We start from the raw sequence: 16,965 nt of genomic DNA on the forward strand, positions 1-16,965 counted from the left end.
ATCGGAAAAAAACTCAAAAAAAAATTTAAATAAAAAAAAAGATTTTTTTTTTTCGGCCAACACTCCTTATGGGTGGTTTTTTGAGCAAGAGGAAGCAACTGCAGTGAGAGAGAACCAACCATACCAACACACACATTAATTATTATTATCTTCTTATTCTTATCTTCTTTTTGTATATTGTAATATAATTATTTATTTTTAAAACCAACACGACAACCAACATAAAATACAGAGATTAAAATATACATTTGTATTGTAACACTAAAAACAAACATACAAAAAAAGCATTCTAGTAGTATAGATAGATAGATAGATAGAACAAAAGATTGAGAGATCTCTTATAGATCGATCTTATACTAGTATACCACCAACCAAGTAATAAGTAGTAAAAGTTAGTTAGTTAGTCTGCTAACTTTATAAATCTAAAAAAAAAAACAAAATGGGTGATAAAGATCATCGTCATCATCATCATCATCAACACACCACTCATAGTAGTAGTAGTAGTAGTAGTAGTAATAGTAATAGTACTACTAGTAGTAATAGTAGTATTAGTAGTAGTAGTAATAATAATAATAATAATAATAATAATAATGGAACAAGTTTAAATCATTTTCTAAGTTCATATAAAGAAGGAATGACAACACAAGGAGTCGGAGGAGGAGTGATGAAAAGTTTCGGTACACATAGAACTCAACCTTCAATGACTACAACTAGTAGTAGTGGTATCTCTTCAACCACATCATCACCATCAGCATCATCAAGAACTCTTCCTCAATTGGGATCAGCTAGATCAAAGTTTAGATCTTATCCCGATCTCTATGTACCAGAAAACTTTGAAGAATTATCACCTGCTTGGAAAGCACAAAGTGATAGATTATGGACAGACTTTAAAAATAGTTTATGTTCATATCCTCAAGAAGAAGTAAATATCCAAATATATAAATAATATATTAAATACATAATATTAATATACCTTACTTGTTTACTTTTACATTGTAGAGAGAAAGTTCAGAGAAATTAAAATTATTAGTATTACATTATAATCAACAATATGATAAATGGAATATGGAATTACAACCAGAGATTTATGGAATGAAGATGATGGAAGCCAAGATACAGGCTACTCCACAACTAGATGGTGATTGTGTACAGTTTATTAGCAAACAGTTGTGTAGTTATATGTTGGCACTGTCCAAGGCACTGACCGACGACAATCTTGATATTCCCGACGGTCTCTATCTCATCTCACTCATAAATATCTTGTCGCGACTGCCATCCAATCTGTCGGCACTCAGTCAAATACTCACCCACCCATTTCAAGCTGCTCGTTTGGCCGGTCACAAACTCACATCATTCAAAGAGCAAGATTTACCAAGTTTCCAAAAATGGTGGCCCTACCTCAAAGTATTGCTAGGCAATTGTTGTCAAATCATTAATAATTGTTCAAATGATCGACATACTTGGCAAATGATAAGTAAAAATAGACATCGTGGTGAAACTATCAATAGTCAACAGGAAGATGGAGAATTATCAACATCACCAAAATCAAATCAACAATCTTGGAGTGATTATACACAATTTTCACCTTCAACTTCTCCTTCATCTGGATCGTCGGTTTCAAATTCCAATTCATTATCTTCTAGTTCCTTGGTCAATGGAGGTGGATCGCCTACATTGACGTCGGTACATAAAACACACCAATCATCTACACTTCAACGTCTACTTGGCTTGGGTGCTATAAGCATCCTAGTAGATTGTTTACAATTCTTTAACGATTGGTATAAAACAAAACAACCAAAGGATAGTTCATCAGCTTTTCGTTATCTATTAATTGATACTCTTGGTGTATTAATTTATTCAATTAATAATAATCAAACAAATCAAATCAATCAAAACTTTAGTATTGTTGGATCAATTGGTCATAGTATGATATCTCAATCACAACAACAACAATCACAGTCAACTCAAAAAACACAAATTTTAAAAGAATCAGATTTAAAGAGTATCATTAATTGTATAGGTAGAAAATCTTTTATCAAACCTTCTAAAAAGTTTTCTTCTCTATCTTCTGAATTTAATTTTCAACTTCATGTTTTACGTGTAATTAAAGAATTAATGTAAGATATTAAAAACAAATAGATAATTATTTTTATATTAATATTTATTTTTACTTTTATTTTTTTTAGTAATAATAATTTAAATTTAGCAAGATATTTTATACAATTTAAAGGAATTAAAATGATTGAAGATTTTATATTATGGACTACGGATTGTTTTCAACCACAAGATTATCATTTTCAAACTGATGAAGTTGCCAAAGATATGGATGGTTCGGGATCACCATTTTTAGATGCAACCAATAATACCACGTCAACTACTTATGATACATTACAATCGGTTCTGAGTAGTCTAAAATATACAACCTTTAGTTCTGAACGATCAGTCATCAAGGTACCAACGGCACTTCGTCGTAGCCGAGTATCACAATTGGTTCAATTATTCCAAGTGATTCAAAGCTTGACCTTTACCAACATCCCAATCAACAAGGTCAACATTACAACAAATAGTAGTAGTAGTGGATCATCACTCAACCTTGTATTACAACAACATCAACTTCAACATCAACAATCTATTGCAAGAGATTCTGGTAATATTGTAAATGATTATGTACTTAATCATAGTACTCCTCCAAGTTCACCAATTAGTAATGGAAATAATAATAATAATAATAATAATAATAATAATTCACCATCCAATAATAATATGAATCAATCACAAATATCTCCTTCAAATAGTAGTTTGAATATTTCAACAAATAGTTGGAATAATTTTCAAATTAATCAAAATAACAACAACAACAATACTAATAATAATCAGAATCAAAATACATTGTCAAATAGTAATAATATTAATTTTAATCAAATACAACCAATATCTTCTTCATTCTCTTCTGGAGGGTATAGTAAATTTTTCACAATGAACAAGAATGATGGTATCGGAGGTGACTCTTTATCATCATCTTCAATAATAGGCAATAACTATAATAATAATAATAATAATTTTAATAATAATCCAGATGTACAAACACTTTCAGATCAAAACCCAAAAAAACATATCAATGTATTCCTAATTGAAATGTTATTGGAACATTTATTTAAAAACAACAATCAACTACCAAACTTTTCATCATCCTCTTCATCTTTATCATCTCCAACTTTATCACCAACCAATTCATCTACTACATTGTACATGATAAAGAATAATTATCCAGAATTACAATTAATCGTTTTGGAATACCTTGTCAAAATTGTCATAGAGAGTAATGAAACTTTGGATCTACTTAGAAAATACTTTATTTGGAATTTAATCTTGTCTGATTATTTCTATGATGGTAATTTTCAAAGATTACAACAATTACAACAATCGCAATCACCGTCACAATCTCCAGCTTTATCACCAGATAGTGCACAATCACAATTAAGAACCAATTATTTATTTAATGGATTAAGAACTAGTTCATTGTCATTGATACAATTCTTTGCAACTTATAATCATATTGACAATTATGAAGAAATCATGGTATTGATTGAATATATGAAAAAGAATCTTAATCATCCAGCCAAGATTATCGATATCACTCAACTATTGATAAACATTACCAAACAAAATCCAAAATCAATCCGTTCACTCGTTTCAATGCACATTTTTACCCATCTTTCAGATATCATTCAACAATTGATTCTAATCATGGAAAAGGATACTAGTGGTACATGTGATTCTATTTGGAAAAAGGCTAGAAATATCATTCTAACCTATCTTGGTCAATTAATTTCAAATGAAGAACTATCCATTCATGCATTGGTAGATACTCATTTAATTAGAGGTCTCTTTTTCCTAATTCTACGTCCCGAATTAAAACAATATGCTCAATCTCAAATATTTCATCTAATGAAATTAAATCCAGATAATGAATCAAATTTATCTGAATTATTTAATATTTATATTAGTAGTTTAACAAAGTAAGTAAAAAATAGAAAGGATAAAAAATGTATATTTTATTTATTAATTTTTTTTATTTTAAATTTTTAGGATAAGAGAAGAAACAACATTAGAATATGGATATGAATTAATATTATCATTATTGGATGGTATTAGACAAGTTGTAAAAAGTAATCCAAAAAAACAACAATTATTTAAAAAGTTTGGTGTATTTATAAAGATTGTAACATTGATCAATGTTGAAGATACACGTGAAAGATTATCAACCGTTTGTCATTCAGTACTACGTACAATCATCATCCTCATCTCAAATAGTCCAAAAATCAAAAAACATTTTAGAAATCATATTGGTTATGATACTCTTAGAGATTTAATTGTACAAGCTGAAAATCAAGTTTCAGAAACTACTATGAATTTATTATTTGATATGGTAAATAGAAATGAAACAAAAAAAAGTATACATAATATTAATTAATATTTTTATTTTTATTTTTATTTAAATTTTAGATGGTTGATGATGAATTTGATGGAGAATATAGTTATGTAATTCAAAATAGTGATGCAGCATTATTATTATTTAGTTTATTGAAATATTTTTCAGAACCTTTGCAACACAAGATATTGGATACATTTACACCGATTGTACTTAAATGTACTACGAATCAATCGGTTTGTTGTAATTGTCATTTAATTTATCATCTTTTGGAAACCATCAACGAAAAGAATAATCAAACAATGGGAGTGACAACCAAGATTTTAGTGTTGGTTCAGAATTTGGGTGATCATTCAGTGTCGGTTAGAGAGTTGAAAAAATTATTCACTCTTTTAAAGACAGAGCAAGGTGATATTTATCGTCCACCAACCACCTCTGCTTTACTCTCGACACTCCAAACTATTGCGGTCAGTCGTAATCCAGGACCTTCAGTCTACTTTGATTTCGATGGACATGACAGTTTGATTCGTTTGCCCACATTTGACCAATGGCCCTTCAACAAGGGGTTCTCGTTTTGTGCATGGATGCGTATAGAGTCGTTTATCGATCCAACGGGTACACCAGACTATAAACCACGTGTCTTTTCATTCCTTTCAGATAGTGGACATGGTATCGAGACACTCTTTATCTATCAACAGATCCAAGTACAAACGGTGCATGGTGCCAGTCACGGACAACCCAAACTCGTCTTTTCAAACAATATTGGTAGCAAGGACAGCAAAGACAAGGAGAATAACGTGTCACCAACATTTGAAGAGCGAAAGTGGTATTTTGTGACCATTGTCTACTCGGCCAACCGTTTCTCTGCCGATGAAATCAAGATTTTCATCGATGGACAACAACGTGCCAAAGCTTCGATCAAGAGTCTAAAGTTGGAGGGTGCAATGACCAACTTTTGTATTGGAAATAATGCCATTGTCGGCCCGATCGATCGACACAGTCCTCTGTATGGACAGATGGGTGCATTCAACATTTTTGACGATGCACTCTCTCCCAGTCAGATCCAGGCCATCTACAAATTGGGTCCAAACTTTAACACTGCCTTTCAAGATGTCGAAGGGTTGGGTACGGGTTCCAAGAACCTACATACATTTGACTCGTCCCTTACGAGTAGATTGTTTTTAAACTATAATTGTCGTGCGATTGAAGGTGACATTTGTCTCGACAACTCGTTGGCCAGCGGTGGAGACCACAATAAAGACGCCACACTCGTCTCGATCAACCCGTGCGTGTCGCGTGATATCAAAGACATTATCTATTGTCTCGGTGGTATCAAGGTGCTGCTCCCTCTCATCCCTCAAATCAACATGACACTTGCCGACCCGTCTCGCGAGCTCACTAGCAACAGCGAGCTTACCATCCAGGTGCTCGGACTGTTCAAAGACATGTTGCGTGGGTCTGAAGCCAACCAAGAAGAGATGTTGCGTGTACATGGGTTGTCGGTACTCTCATACCTCTTGCAACAAGTGCCACCCGAGAATTTGACACTTGACGCACTCAAAATCTTCAAGGAAATGTCGGCTCAAATCACCGAGCCCTCTCTAGTGGATGAGGTATACACCATGTTATTACTCGACTTTAGGTTATGGATTCGTACAAGATACGAGGTACAACGTAACCTACTCGAAACCATCAAAAACCTTATTCGAAACAAATATGATCTTGTCAAGGAGATTATAACCATTCAAGCAATCATTGATATCATGTCCAACTTTTACTGGTATGAATGGCGCGATGTTGGAGAGTCAATCTACATGACCAAGGATATTGTCAAGGGACGTCCATCTGATGAAGACATTAAAGAGTTGCGTCAATCTCTCTTTGACATGTTACATCGTTTGTTACGTAATCCAGTGTCGGGTGATGTTGCGGCAGTCTGTCGTTTCTTGACTGCTTCTCACGACTCTCGTCAACTCATTGAAATGATGGAATTTATCATTGATCTATTGTGTAATCCCCAGTACCAACATTTCTATGATGAACTCATTCAGTATGGTGGCACAGACATCTTCCTCTCGCTGTTGAGAAATGCCGATGAAAATGTACGTGTATCAGCTCTGCAAGTGCTCACCAAGCTACATTGCATCTACACGCTCAGTAGTGTACACCATCACGGTCAAGCTTCACCAGCCACCTCTTCACCCATTTCAGCAGCTGCTCAATCCTCTTCGACCACTGCAACACTCTCCAACAAACTACTCAAACGAAAACCAAAGATATTCCAAGACAGTATCATCATTGCTCGTACTCTTCACATGTTCCCTTTTACATCATTGACCTATCGTTATTTGATGGCATTTACGCTTGGATTCAATATTACCAAGAGTACTTTCAATTCGTGTCCATCTTTGGAAGATCTTACAGCAGATGGGTGTACTGAAATCGCTTATCCAGAGGTACTTGGTATCATCCTCAAATTACTTCTCGGTGCAGATACGATTATCCTTCGTCAAATGATCCTTCAAGAAATTAAATTACTCATAAGTATTAATGCTCAAAATAGAACAAGTGCTCTCCTAATCGATCGTTGGCCAGAACATTTATTTTCTATTATTAATGATACTGAAATTAAAAATGATACTCAATGTAAGAAATGGAAAAAAAAAAAGAAAAAAGAAACAAAAATATATATATTAATATTAATCTATTTTATTTATTTCTAAATTTAGATTCAAATGTAACAGATTTAATTATTGATATTATGAAGATTTTATCAATTCATAATTTTAATGATGCAAAAGGATATAAAACATTGGAAAATATTTTAGCAACTTTGAAACCATTTGCTGAAAGAGGTGTTTTAGATTATCACTTTTTAAATAGAACTTTATTCCTAAATATTGTCTATTCAATCAAATCTGAAGCTCATACTTTAATTAATGATCATTCTTCTCCTCTTGTATGTAAAAAAAAAGATAAAACAAAAACAAATTAAGATTATTATTCTAATTTATTTATTTATTCTTTTTCTTTTTTATTTTTAGATTAAATCATTTAAAAAAGCATCAATATTTTTTGATAATTTAATTAGATTTTTATTAATTGTTGAAGAATTTATCTTTTATTCACCAAAAGATGATATATCACCATTGGCAAATTCATTTGTATTTATTGAATTGGATGATAATTCAGGTACTAGTCCAGGTTCAAGTAGTCCACCATCTATTCCTTCTACTTCTTCTTCTTCTAATCAATCAAAATTACATTTAAATGATAAAGGAGAATGGGAAGATTTTGTATTGGTAAAGGAATTGTTGGATTTGACAGATTCTATTAAATTGGTACAATATAGTTCAAATGAATCATCATACAATTCATTGCAAACTGGAAAGGTGGCATCTATATTCAACAATCATCAACAACGTGTTATTTTGAGATTGACATTAGAGTCGGTCAAAGAAGCATGTAAAAAGACAGATTGTATCAATTTGCTGATTTCAAATACCATTAGATTGAAATCGATTTTGGAAAAGGATATAACATCAAAATCTGAAGAAAGTTATTTGCGTTGTCTCTACAGTCTTTCACATCTCATCAAGGCAACCAAAAACACATTGGAAAATAATCTAACATCCTATCAGAAACTACTCTTCCCACACATCAAAGATATGATTAGAAAGTTTAGACATGGTCTCACCAATTACATTGTCTATCGTACTATCAATCCCAACTTTGATCCATCAATCTATAACAATAGTAATAATAATAATAATGGTAATTTTGGTACGAGTGCTGGTACAAGTCCACCAGGAGGTGTTGGTACGCAGTCATCTTTGATTCCACCACCTTTACTTGGTAGTAATAGTGGAGCACAGTCTACACCATCTCGTTTCTCCATCATGATGGGTAAAAACACCAGTTCCACTCCCAACAATGAGATTGAACACGAGGTGTCGGGCTGGGTAGCCGAGTTGTCAGACAGTACGAGAGCAGTTGATTTTTGCACGATTGCCATGATGTCGGTGCGTTGGCAATACGTGTGCGAGTACATTGAAGAGAGTGTGCTGGCGCAGTTTGCCATCGAGGAAAAGGGTATCGTCATGTTGGTCGAACGTCGCAAAAAGAAGCGTAACAAATACGCTCAAATGCTCGACGACAAGGAAGCAGAGACATTCACAGTGGCAGAGCGTAAAGGAGATGCTGACCTCAAGATCATCGAGCGTAATCTCCGTCAACCAGAGATTGACCGTCGTCTGCTCTTGGTGCGTCAGTTGGAACATGAAACGTTTGAAACGCAGTCAAATTGGCGTCGTGTGCTTCGTTCACTGACCAACGAACGTGGTCCGTGGGGTAATACTTCGGATGCTGCCAATGTGCACTGGAAGCTGGACAAGACCGAGAACAACAGTCGTATGCGATTCAAACTCAAGCGAAACTACAAGTTTGATGAACATGCAAATTGTGCCATCGACGATGGAACCACGGGTGGCCCATCGCACAAACAAGCCATGGAAGAAGTGGCAGCTTTAGAGACATTGTCGAGTGGTAGTGGAAGTGTCAAGGATTCATCATTTTCAGATATCAAGGTCAAACCAATATTGAATAATGCAAATGGTAGTGATTCGGTTGATACAGCAGACTGGATCAATCAATATGAAAAGTTGTTGGATGATAATCTTACTACAACTAGTTCAAGTACTGTTGCGGGCAGTGCAGTTGGTAGCAACGTCAACACACCCACCTCCTCTTCCAAGGGTGATCCTACCCTATCCTCTTCTTCAACAACTGTCAAGGAAAAGATGATTTATTCAACTAGATGTGATTGGGTCACTCCACTCAATGTTAAAAAGGGTAAATTGGAAATTACAACTACTCATCTTACATTTTATGAAGAAAAGGAAAAAGAGACAGTATCTTCATTGTCTACGACCGAACTCCCATCACTTATCAGTGCCACTAGCAACAACAATAATGGTGCAGACGAGGAAATGGTAGACAAGGATAACTTTGTAATCACTAAATCATGGCCATGTGAAATGATTAAAGAAATTCATCTACGTCGTTATCTACTTCGTGGTAGTGCTTTGGAAATATTCATGAAGGATCAAACCAACTGTTTCTTTAACTTTCGTGTACAAGATCGCAACAAGGTGTTTTCAAAGATCAATTCGGTGCGAAGAAACTACACCAAGGAAACAGCCTCTTTTAATCCATCGGAAACGTTGAAAAAGGCAACCATCGAGTGGCAACAACGTCGTATGTGTAACTTTGACTATCTCATGACACTCAATACTATTGCCGGTCGTACTTATAACGATCTGACACAGTACCCAGTATTCCCATGGGTCATTGCCGACTACACCTCCAAGACACTCGATTTCACCAATACTGCCACCTTTAGAGACTTGACCAAACCCATTGGTGCACTCAACGAGCGTCGTCTAGAAGTGTTCAAGGAGCGTTTCGAATGTTTTGACGATCCCGTCATTCCAAAGTTCTTTTACGGATCTCATTACTCTAGTGCCGGTATTGTACTGCACTATCTCATCCGTATGGAACCATTTACAACTCATTTCTTGCAGATGCAGGGTAGTCGCTTTGACCACGCCGATCGTATGTTTGACTCGGTGCAAGGTGCCTGGCAAAACACACTCACATCATCGACAGATGTAAAGGAGCTGATCCCCGAGTTCTTTTACATGCCCGAGTTCCTCACCAACCACAATGGATTCAACTTTGGTGTCAAGCAGAATGGCGTGCCTATCGGTGATGTTGTCCTTCCTCCTTGGGCAGCCACTCCCAACGACTTTGTTCGTATCAATCGTGAAGCTCTTGAAAGCGAGTATGTGTCGGCTCACCTCCACGAATGGATCGAGTTGATTTTCGGTACTAAACAACGTGGTCGTAATGCTATTGACGCATTCAACGTGTTTTACTATCTCACCTATGAAGGTGCCGTAGACATTGACGCTATTGAAGATGAGGTCACTAGACGTGCCACAGAGTCACAAATCAACAATTTTGGACAGACACCAACCCAACTCTTTTCAAAACGTGCACATCCCCCAAGAGACGCGTTCAACGAGTGTCACCAATCCATCTTTAAGAGTCCCCAGAATCTCCAAGCTTATTGCCTCAAGATTTCGTTCAAGTCACTTGTATTTATCTTTATCCCCGAGGTTGTTCAGCCAATGTCCTATCTCTTGTCGGACAAGGTCACAGTGATTGATCGTAGTCGTACTGCATCTAGTCACAAGTGGTTCCCCAATTCTCAAAATGACAAGTCTCCCTTTACACTAGAGTTGGAGCCCAGTAGCAGTAACAAACGTCGTATTGGTCTACCATTTGCCAATGACGTGACCATTTCACAAAGTTGTTTTGCTGTTACATCTGACGGTCGTTATGTTATTAGTTGTGGACATTGGGATAATAGTTTTAAGCTATCCTATGTTGACAGTGCCAAATTGATCCAGTCGGTTGTCAAACACAAGGATATCGTCACTTGTTTGGCATGGGCTAGTAACAGTCAGACCTTGATCACTGGCTCACGTGACACTACTTTGATGGTTTGGAATTTACAAACACACAAGAGTGGATCACCACGATTTGGTGATGTACCAGCTCACATTCTCTATGGTCACGATGATGAAATTACCTGTGTTGATGTCAATGTCGAGCTGGATATTTGTCTTTCCGGTTCAAAGGATGGTACTTGTATCATCCACAATCTTCGTCACGGTGAATATGTTCGATCCATTATCCTCCCCAAACAAGCTCCCGTCACCATTTGTGCCATTTCCAATCATGGTCACATTGTCATTTACAGTCAAGCCGATTTTGTCATTTATCTATACAGTATCAACGGTCAATTCCTTCAATCCGTTGAAACTCATGAACGTCTAAATAGTATCATCATTACAAAAGATTCTGAATATTTAATTACTGGTGGTGACAAGGGTACAGTTATCCTTAGAACTTTATACAAGTATGTAATGGAAAAAGAAATTAAAAAGAAATATTAAATATTAACCTTTTTTTTTTAGTCTTAAATTTGCTCATAAATTAAGTTTTGATCAACCAATTCATTCTTTGGCAATGGGATCAGATCAAAAACATTTAATGGTTGGTTTAGAAGATGGTAGATTAATCATTATAGCTTCACAAAATCAATTACCAAATCAAAAGAAATAGACAAAGCAAAACCAATCCAATGAAAATGATTATTTAATTATTTAAATATATATAATCTTTATTCAATTAAAAATAATTATTTTAAAAAATATTTTTAGAGCAAGGTTGATTGATGGTTATTATTATTTAATTCTTTTATTTATCTTTTAATTTAGAAATATATTTTTGAGTTGTTTTAGTAGTACAAGATTCGAGGAGATATTTTTTGATAACGTGGAGTTTGGTAGAGTTGTGAAATAAATAATTGGAATTATAAAGATACTCTATTATATGGAGATGGTGACAGTAAGCTGCCACTTGAATCGTGGTTTGTACTTGGATTTCACCATCTAGAATCGATTGATGAGCAGATCGGTGCATTTGATAATTTGATTTATTTGTACCATGGGTGTATCGAACAAACCCAGCTGGATCCAACTCTGTTTGTTCAATTAGGAATATAAAATTTTCAAGGTTACCTTTTGAACATGCTGTTTTTTGCATTGATGTAAGTTGAATTCTTCCAAGTCTATATCGGCATATGATATATTGAATGAATTCTACTGTACCAAATTCTGCAACCATTGAAGCAACAGTGTCAATTGGATCTTCAATAAACTTTTGATTACGAATCAAATCGAGTAGGTATTTTAATAGATCCAAGTTTCTAAACATACATATGCTCTTTAACAGCATATGAATACCATTCCAACCAATAGAAATACGTTCACCATGTTTTTCATGAATTTCACCAGTTAGAACAGACTTTAAATTATCAGGTCTGTATCTAATAATGAAATCTGATAACTCTGCGTTTAGAATGCTATCCAATGTAACAGATTCCTTTGTTTGATCGAATATAGCTTTTAAAAGATAATCATTTTGACAATAAAATAGTACTGGTAGAGCTAATGATATTGTTGTTGTTGAAAGACTCTTTAAAATGTATTCGGTGAGATGAAGAGTTGGATGCGATATATTTGATATCACCGTTTGAGAAAATGAATTTGCAAAGTGTCCAGTATCGGTCAACAATTTAGACATATCGATTATATCTTGAATGGTTGCATCCTCTCGACTGATATTAAAACTCCATTTAATGGAAGCCGTTTCAGGTAGTTTTTGTGACAAGTATTGTACAAGAGCATGATTGCATTGGTTGATGGCGTTGTCAAAGACTTGTACCACCCACATGACCCTTTTTTCTTCGGTCATTTTCAAAATGAGATTGTCATAGACAAAGTCAAACAGACCTACACTGTCAATACAATTGATTGGAGGTAATGCCAACTCGAAATAAAAGAGTTTGGCTTGACCGGTGGTGACAGAGTGAATGTCATCTGGAAAGGATAGTTTGGTAGGGCATAATACAAAGTCTATATTTTCTCCTGCCAAACTGTACAAGAATGGGTGATCAGTCTTTACCAAGTATCGTAAGAACCGTCCAATCACTTGATGAGAATCATCAAATGCCAAGACAATCGCCATTGGATAATAAATGGGATCGTTGTCTTTGTCAATCTTGATCATTCTCTGTTCTAGATCCACAAGAGGTATCTTTGGTTGTTCTTTTTTTCGATCGATGATTTCACGGACGGCATTGTAAATATCTTTGAATGGTATTTTACTATTGGCGAGGTATTGTTTCGGATCGGTTGCTTGACAAGCATTGTAAACTTCTTTGATGATTTGAGGCATGATTGTACTCGATTTGTACGACCACACACATTCAGTTGGATAGCTTGTGATGGCCCAATTAAACAAAGTTGGTTGGTTAATTAACAAATCTACATTGATTAGCTTCCTACGGTTTCTTCCACCATTGACTTGATCAAATACATATTCAATCATCTCTTTGTTACTAGTATTGCATACGATTGCAATCTTGATTGTTTTTGATTGTAACGGTGCTATGTACTTGACCAACTCTATCGAATTTGATTGAATGGCAGCATACAGTGAAAGGTCACCTAATTGCAATGCTAAAGGTTTGGTTTGTTTGACCAACATCTTTACAATCTCTACATCACCTCTTGAACATGCCCACTTGATTGTATCATCTCTGCAAAAGAGAAGAGGGTGTTGATTATAGATTGACAGTAGCAATTGACGATCTTTGACCCGAGTAAAGAACAATTCGACAGCTTTGGTTGATACACTTAATCTTTGTTCCAATTCACCTTTATCAAAGATCATCTTTAACAATCCTTCATAACCATTCTCTAGTATCCACTCCAAGTTGTTTAGTTCATTGTATCGATATGATTGTATTTGTTGTCGACGATTATTTTGTTGTACTAATTTTAATAGAATTTTTAACAAGTATCTATTCTTTAATACTTTTTCGTGTGCTGTATTATTTATCATCTTTTAAACAAATAAATATCGATAGATACTAATAATATTATAGGCGAGGTTGACCCATGAGAACTTTAATTTAAATTAATTTTGTTTAATTTTTTTTCATAATATAGAAAGAATGAAGAAGAGGACTTCTTCTTTTATTTTTTTCAATAAATATAATTATTTATCTTTATCTTTAACAGAGGAAATTATCAAAATACCAAAAAAAAACATCTGTCTCAACAAAGAGAAGAGAAGATCATCAACCAATCATGTACATATTCTCATCACTTACCTTTCTTGATTATAAGACGAATGTTTGAGTATTATTTGAAGACCAAACAACCAAGATCAACCAAAACTAATCAAGATGGTACGACATACACTTTTGTTGTCTCCCAGATCTTTCTCAAGACCATTGGTTAAAAGAAGAAGAAGAATCTTGAAGACAAAAGTGGCTATCTCCCTCCTACTTAAGGTATAGTATACTACTTTAATATAATATTATTTTCCTTTTTTTTTTTCTTTTCTTCATGCCAAACGAATGTTTCATAATATTATTTGTAATAAAGATAATATATTTTACCAATAGTAATAGCAAGAGAATTAAAAGAATTGAACTAGGATTGTATGCAGATGAAATCGATTTTGATTGTGCAATTAGATCGATTCAACATCCTATTGACCATCTTACCAACTATCAATTGACTTGCTTCTCGAGAGCTTCAATTGATTATTCACTCTATTTTGCATCGACACTTACAATACTGCCAAGACCGATTTAGCATTCATGCAAAGCAAAGAAGGTCAATGGAAACATATTCAATTATTTTTAAGAGATCAAACTAAATTTGATTCAAATGGTAGACTTGAAATCATTTACTAAAAAAATTAATAATCAACCAATATATAAAAAAATTGTCTTTACTTTTTTTTTTTTTTGAACTCACAAAAAATACTTAGTTGTTGATACAAAGCTTTACAAATAAATGAATAAACAAATAAATAGTAATAATAATAATAATGATAGTATCAATCAAGTATTCAAGAATAGATATTTGTTACAAAGGATATTAAGATTAGTACAACATAATCATCGTAGACAACTAGTAAGATCATATAGATACAATGAACTAAACTACTTGTTATGGATACTAGAGAATGATCATCAAGGATTGTTAAAGATGATCTTTGATAGAGGTGAATTTGAACAAAGATTAAAAGTACAAAGTGATGGTATAGAGTTGTTCTTTACTAAAGTAAAAGATCGTCAATTGCTGCTGTCTATCTATAATCAATACCCTCACCTCTTTTATAATACCAATACAATCAAATGGGCATGTCTAAGAGGTGATGTAGAGATTGTAAAGATGTTAATCAATCAAACCGAACCTTCTAAATTATCCTTTCGCCCAAATGACATGTTGGATTGTGCAGTCCAATCAGGCTCGGTAGAAATGGTACAATTCATTGTAGACTTTATATCAAGTATAAAGACAAGAGAGAGAAAGGCTATCACCCTCATCGTTAAAACAGCCAATTTAGAGATCATAAATATAGTTGTTACAAGCAAACAACTTGCCGGAATAAATGAACACATCCTAATCGATGTTGACCTTCTTCTTGGTATGGATGGTCCATGGCCCGTTTATTTTAACAGAGATATATGTAGATGGAGACCAGAAATTAGTGATACATTGGTACTTATCGCCAAAGAACTCCTTGCAGCAGCTGATAGTTCAACTAACCCATCCGAGTGCTCAAAACATCTTTCAAAGAGTTCAATACCATTTAAAACGATTTACAAATCAATCAAAAGTTACCATCAATTTGTTGGATTGGCAAAAATGAAAAAACAAATGGAAACAATTCGAGACACTGATCCAGTATACTATCCAATGCTGATTATCAAATCTTTTGGCAATGAAGAGGCCAAGGATGCATTGGTTACCTATCTGATCAAGAGCGACCATTTTTTTTTAAAATTATCACTTTGTGATGAAGATAGAGAATTTTGGGGACACACCCTTGGAATTCCACCCAATCTATGTGATATAACAGTGGATCATGCTGAAATATTTTATGTTTATCCTTGGATTGTCCCAACTAGTCGTGTCGATAATATCGAATTATTTGACTACATTGACAACTCGTGCATTGCAGAAGGAAGGAGGATGGAATGGGTGTCAAGAGTATTGGAGTATGCAATCTTGAAATTAAATTATAATCTCATTAGACATATATCAACAACAATTAAAGATCTAGATAAACAACTACCGAAATGGTCATTTGGACTTGGAAAAGGATCATTCATATCTGATTACATTGAAATGGCAAAATTACTCACTGAACTTAACTTGTATGCAAATGAAATCAATTTTGATTGTGCAATTAGATCGATTCAACATCCTATTGACCATTTAACCAACTATCAATTGACTTGTCTATCACTGGCTCCATATAATTATTCGCTCTATTTTGCATTCTTTTGCAATGGTGATTATATGATTAAAGCATTAATCAATCAAAATAAGGATGGTCGGATTAAAATGTCTAGTATTATAAGAGACAGTTCAATATCTGGTCACATTGTTAGATACCAAGAAGATGTAATCAGGTCAATTTTAAATGGCGAGTATGGAGACAATATAGATTGGAATTGGGATGGTTTGTCAAACTTGTTTGAAAGTTCTTGCATCGTTGGAAAATTGGAACTATTTGAATACTTTCTAGTCATTGTGGAGAAGATGTTTGGAAAAAAGAAAACCTCTCAAATCTGTAGTATGGTAGTAGAAAGCGGAAGAATACCATTTATAAAATACATCATAAAGACATACAATACTACCATTATGGATTTATTGACTGCAATAGGTCAATCCAAACATATACAATCATTTTTAAAGGATCAAACTCAAGTGGATTCAAATGGAATCGTTACATTAAAATTACAATAAATAATTGTCTTTATGATTTTTAATAAGTTTTCTCAATTTATTTTAAACTTGATGGGGTTAACTTTT

General features: G+C 34.2%; 3 protein-coding genes across 3 annotated transcripts; 2 read left to right on the forward strand and 1 right to left on the reverse strand.

The window, feature by feature from the left end:
* Nucleotides 1–439: 439 nt before the first annotated feature.
* Nucleotides 440–11,623, forward strand: lvsC (BEACH domain-containing protein; the record flags this gene model as incomplete). Its single annotated transcript, XM_004362413.1, has 8 exons — nt 440–922; nt 1,000–2,117; nt 2,187–4,019; nt 4,090–4,429; nt 4,507–7,078; nt 7,162–7,391; nt 7,477–11,417; nt 11,476–11,623. 8 exons carry the CDS (start codon nt 440–442, stop codon nt 11,621–11,623), a joined length of 10,665 nt encoding a protein of 3,554 aa, XP_004362470.1.
* A 135-nt stretch (nt 11,624–11,758) lies between these two features.
* DFA_02864 (uncharacterized protein) lies at nt 11,759–13,969 on the reverse strand (the record flags this gene model as incomplete). The annotated part of the gene is made up of 1 exon (XM_004362414.1): nt 11,759–13,969. One exon carries the CDS (start codon nt 13,967–13,969, stop codon nt 11,759–11,761), a length of 2,211 nt encoding a protein of 736 aa, XP_004362471.1.
* A 965-nt stretch (nt 13,970–14,934) lies between these two features.
* On the forward strand, nt 14,935–16,899 carry DFA_02865 (uncharacterized protein; the record flags this gene model as incomplete). The annotated part of the gene is made up of 1 exon (XM_004362415.1): nt 14,935–16,899. The coding sequence occupies one exon, from the start codon at nt 14,935–14,937 to the stop codon at nt 16,897–16,899; it is 1,965 nt and encodes a 654-aa protein (XP_004362472.1).
* Between the last annotated feature and the right edge of the window lie 66 nt (nt 16,900–16,965).

This window comes from Cavenderia fasciculata (genome assembly GCF_000203815.1).
Source record: "Cavenderia fasciculata unplaced genomic scaffold Scf_Dfasci-G-b-205a01.r1-3, whole genome shotgun sequence".
NCBI classification, from domain to species: Eukaryota; Evosea; class Eumycetozoa; order Acytosteliales; family Cavenderiaceae; genus Cavenderia; species Cavenderia fasciculata.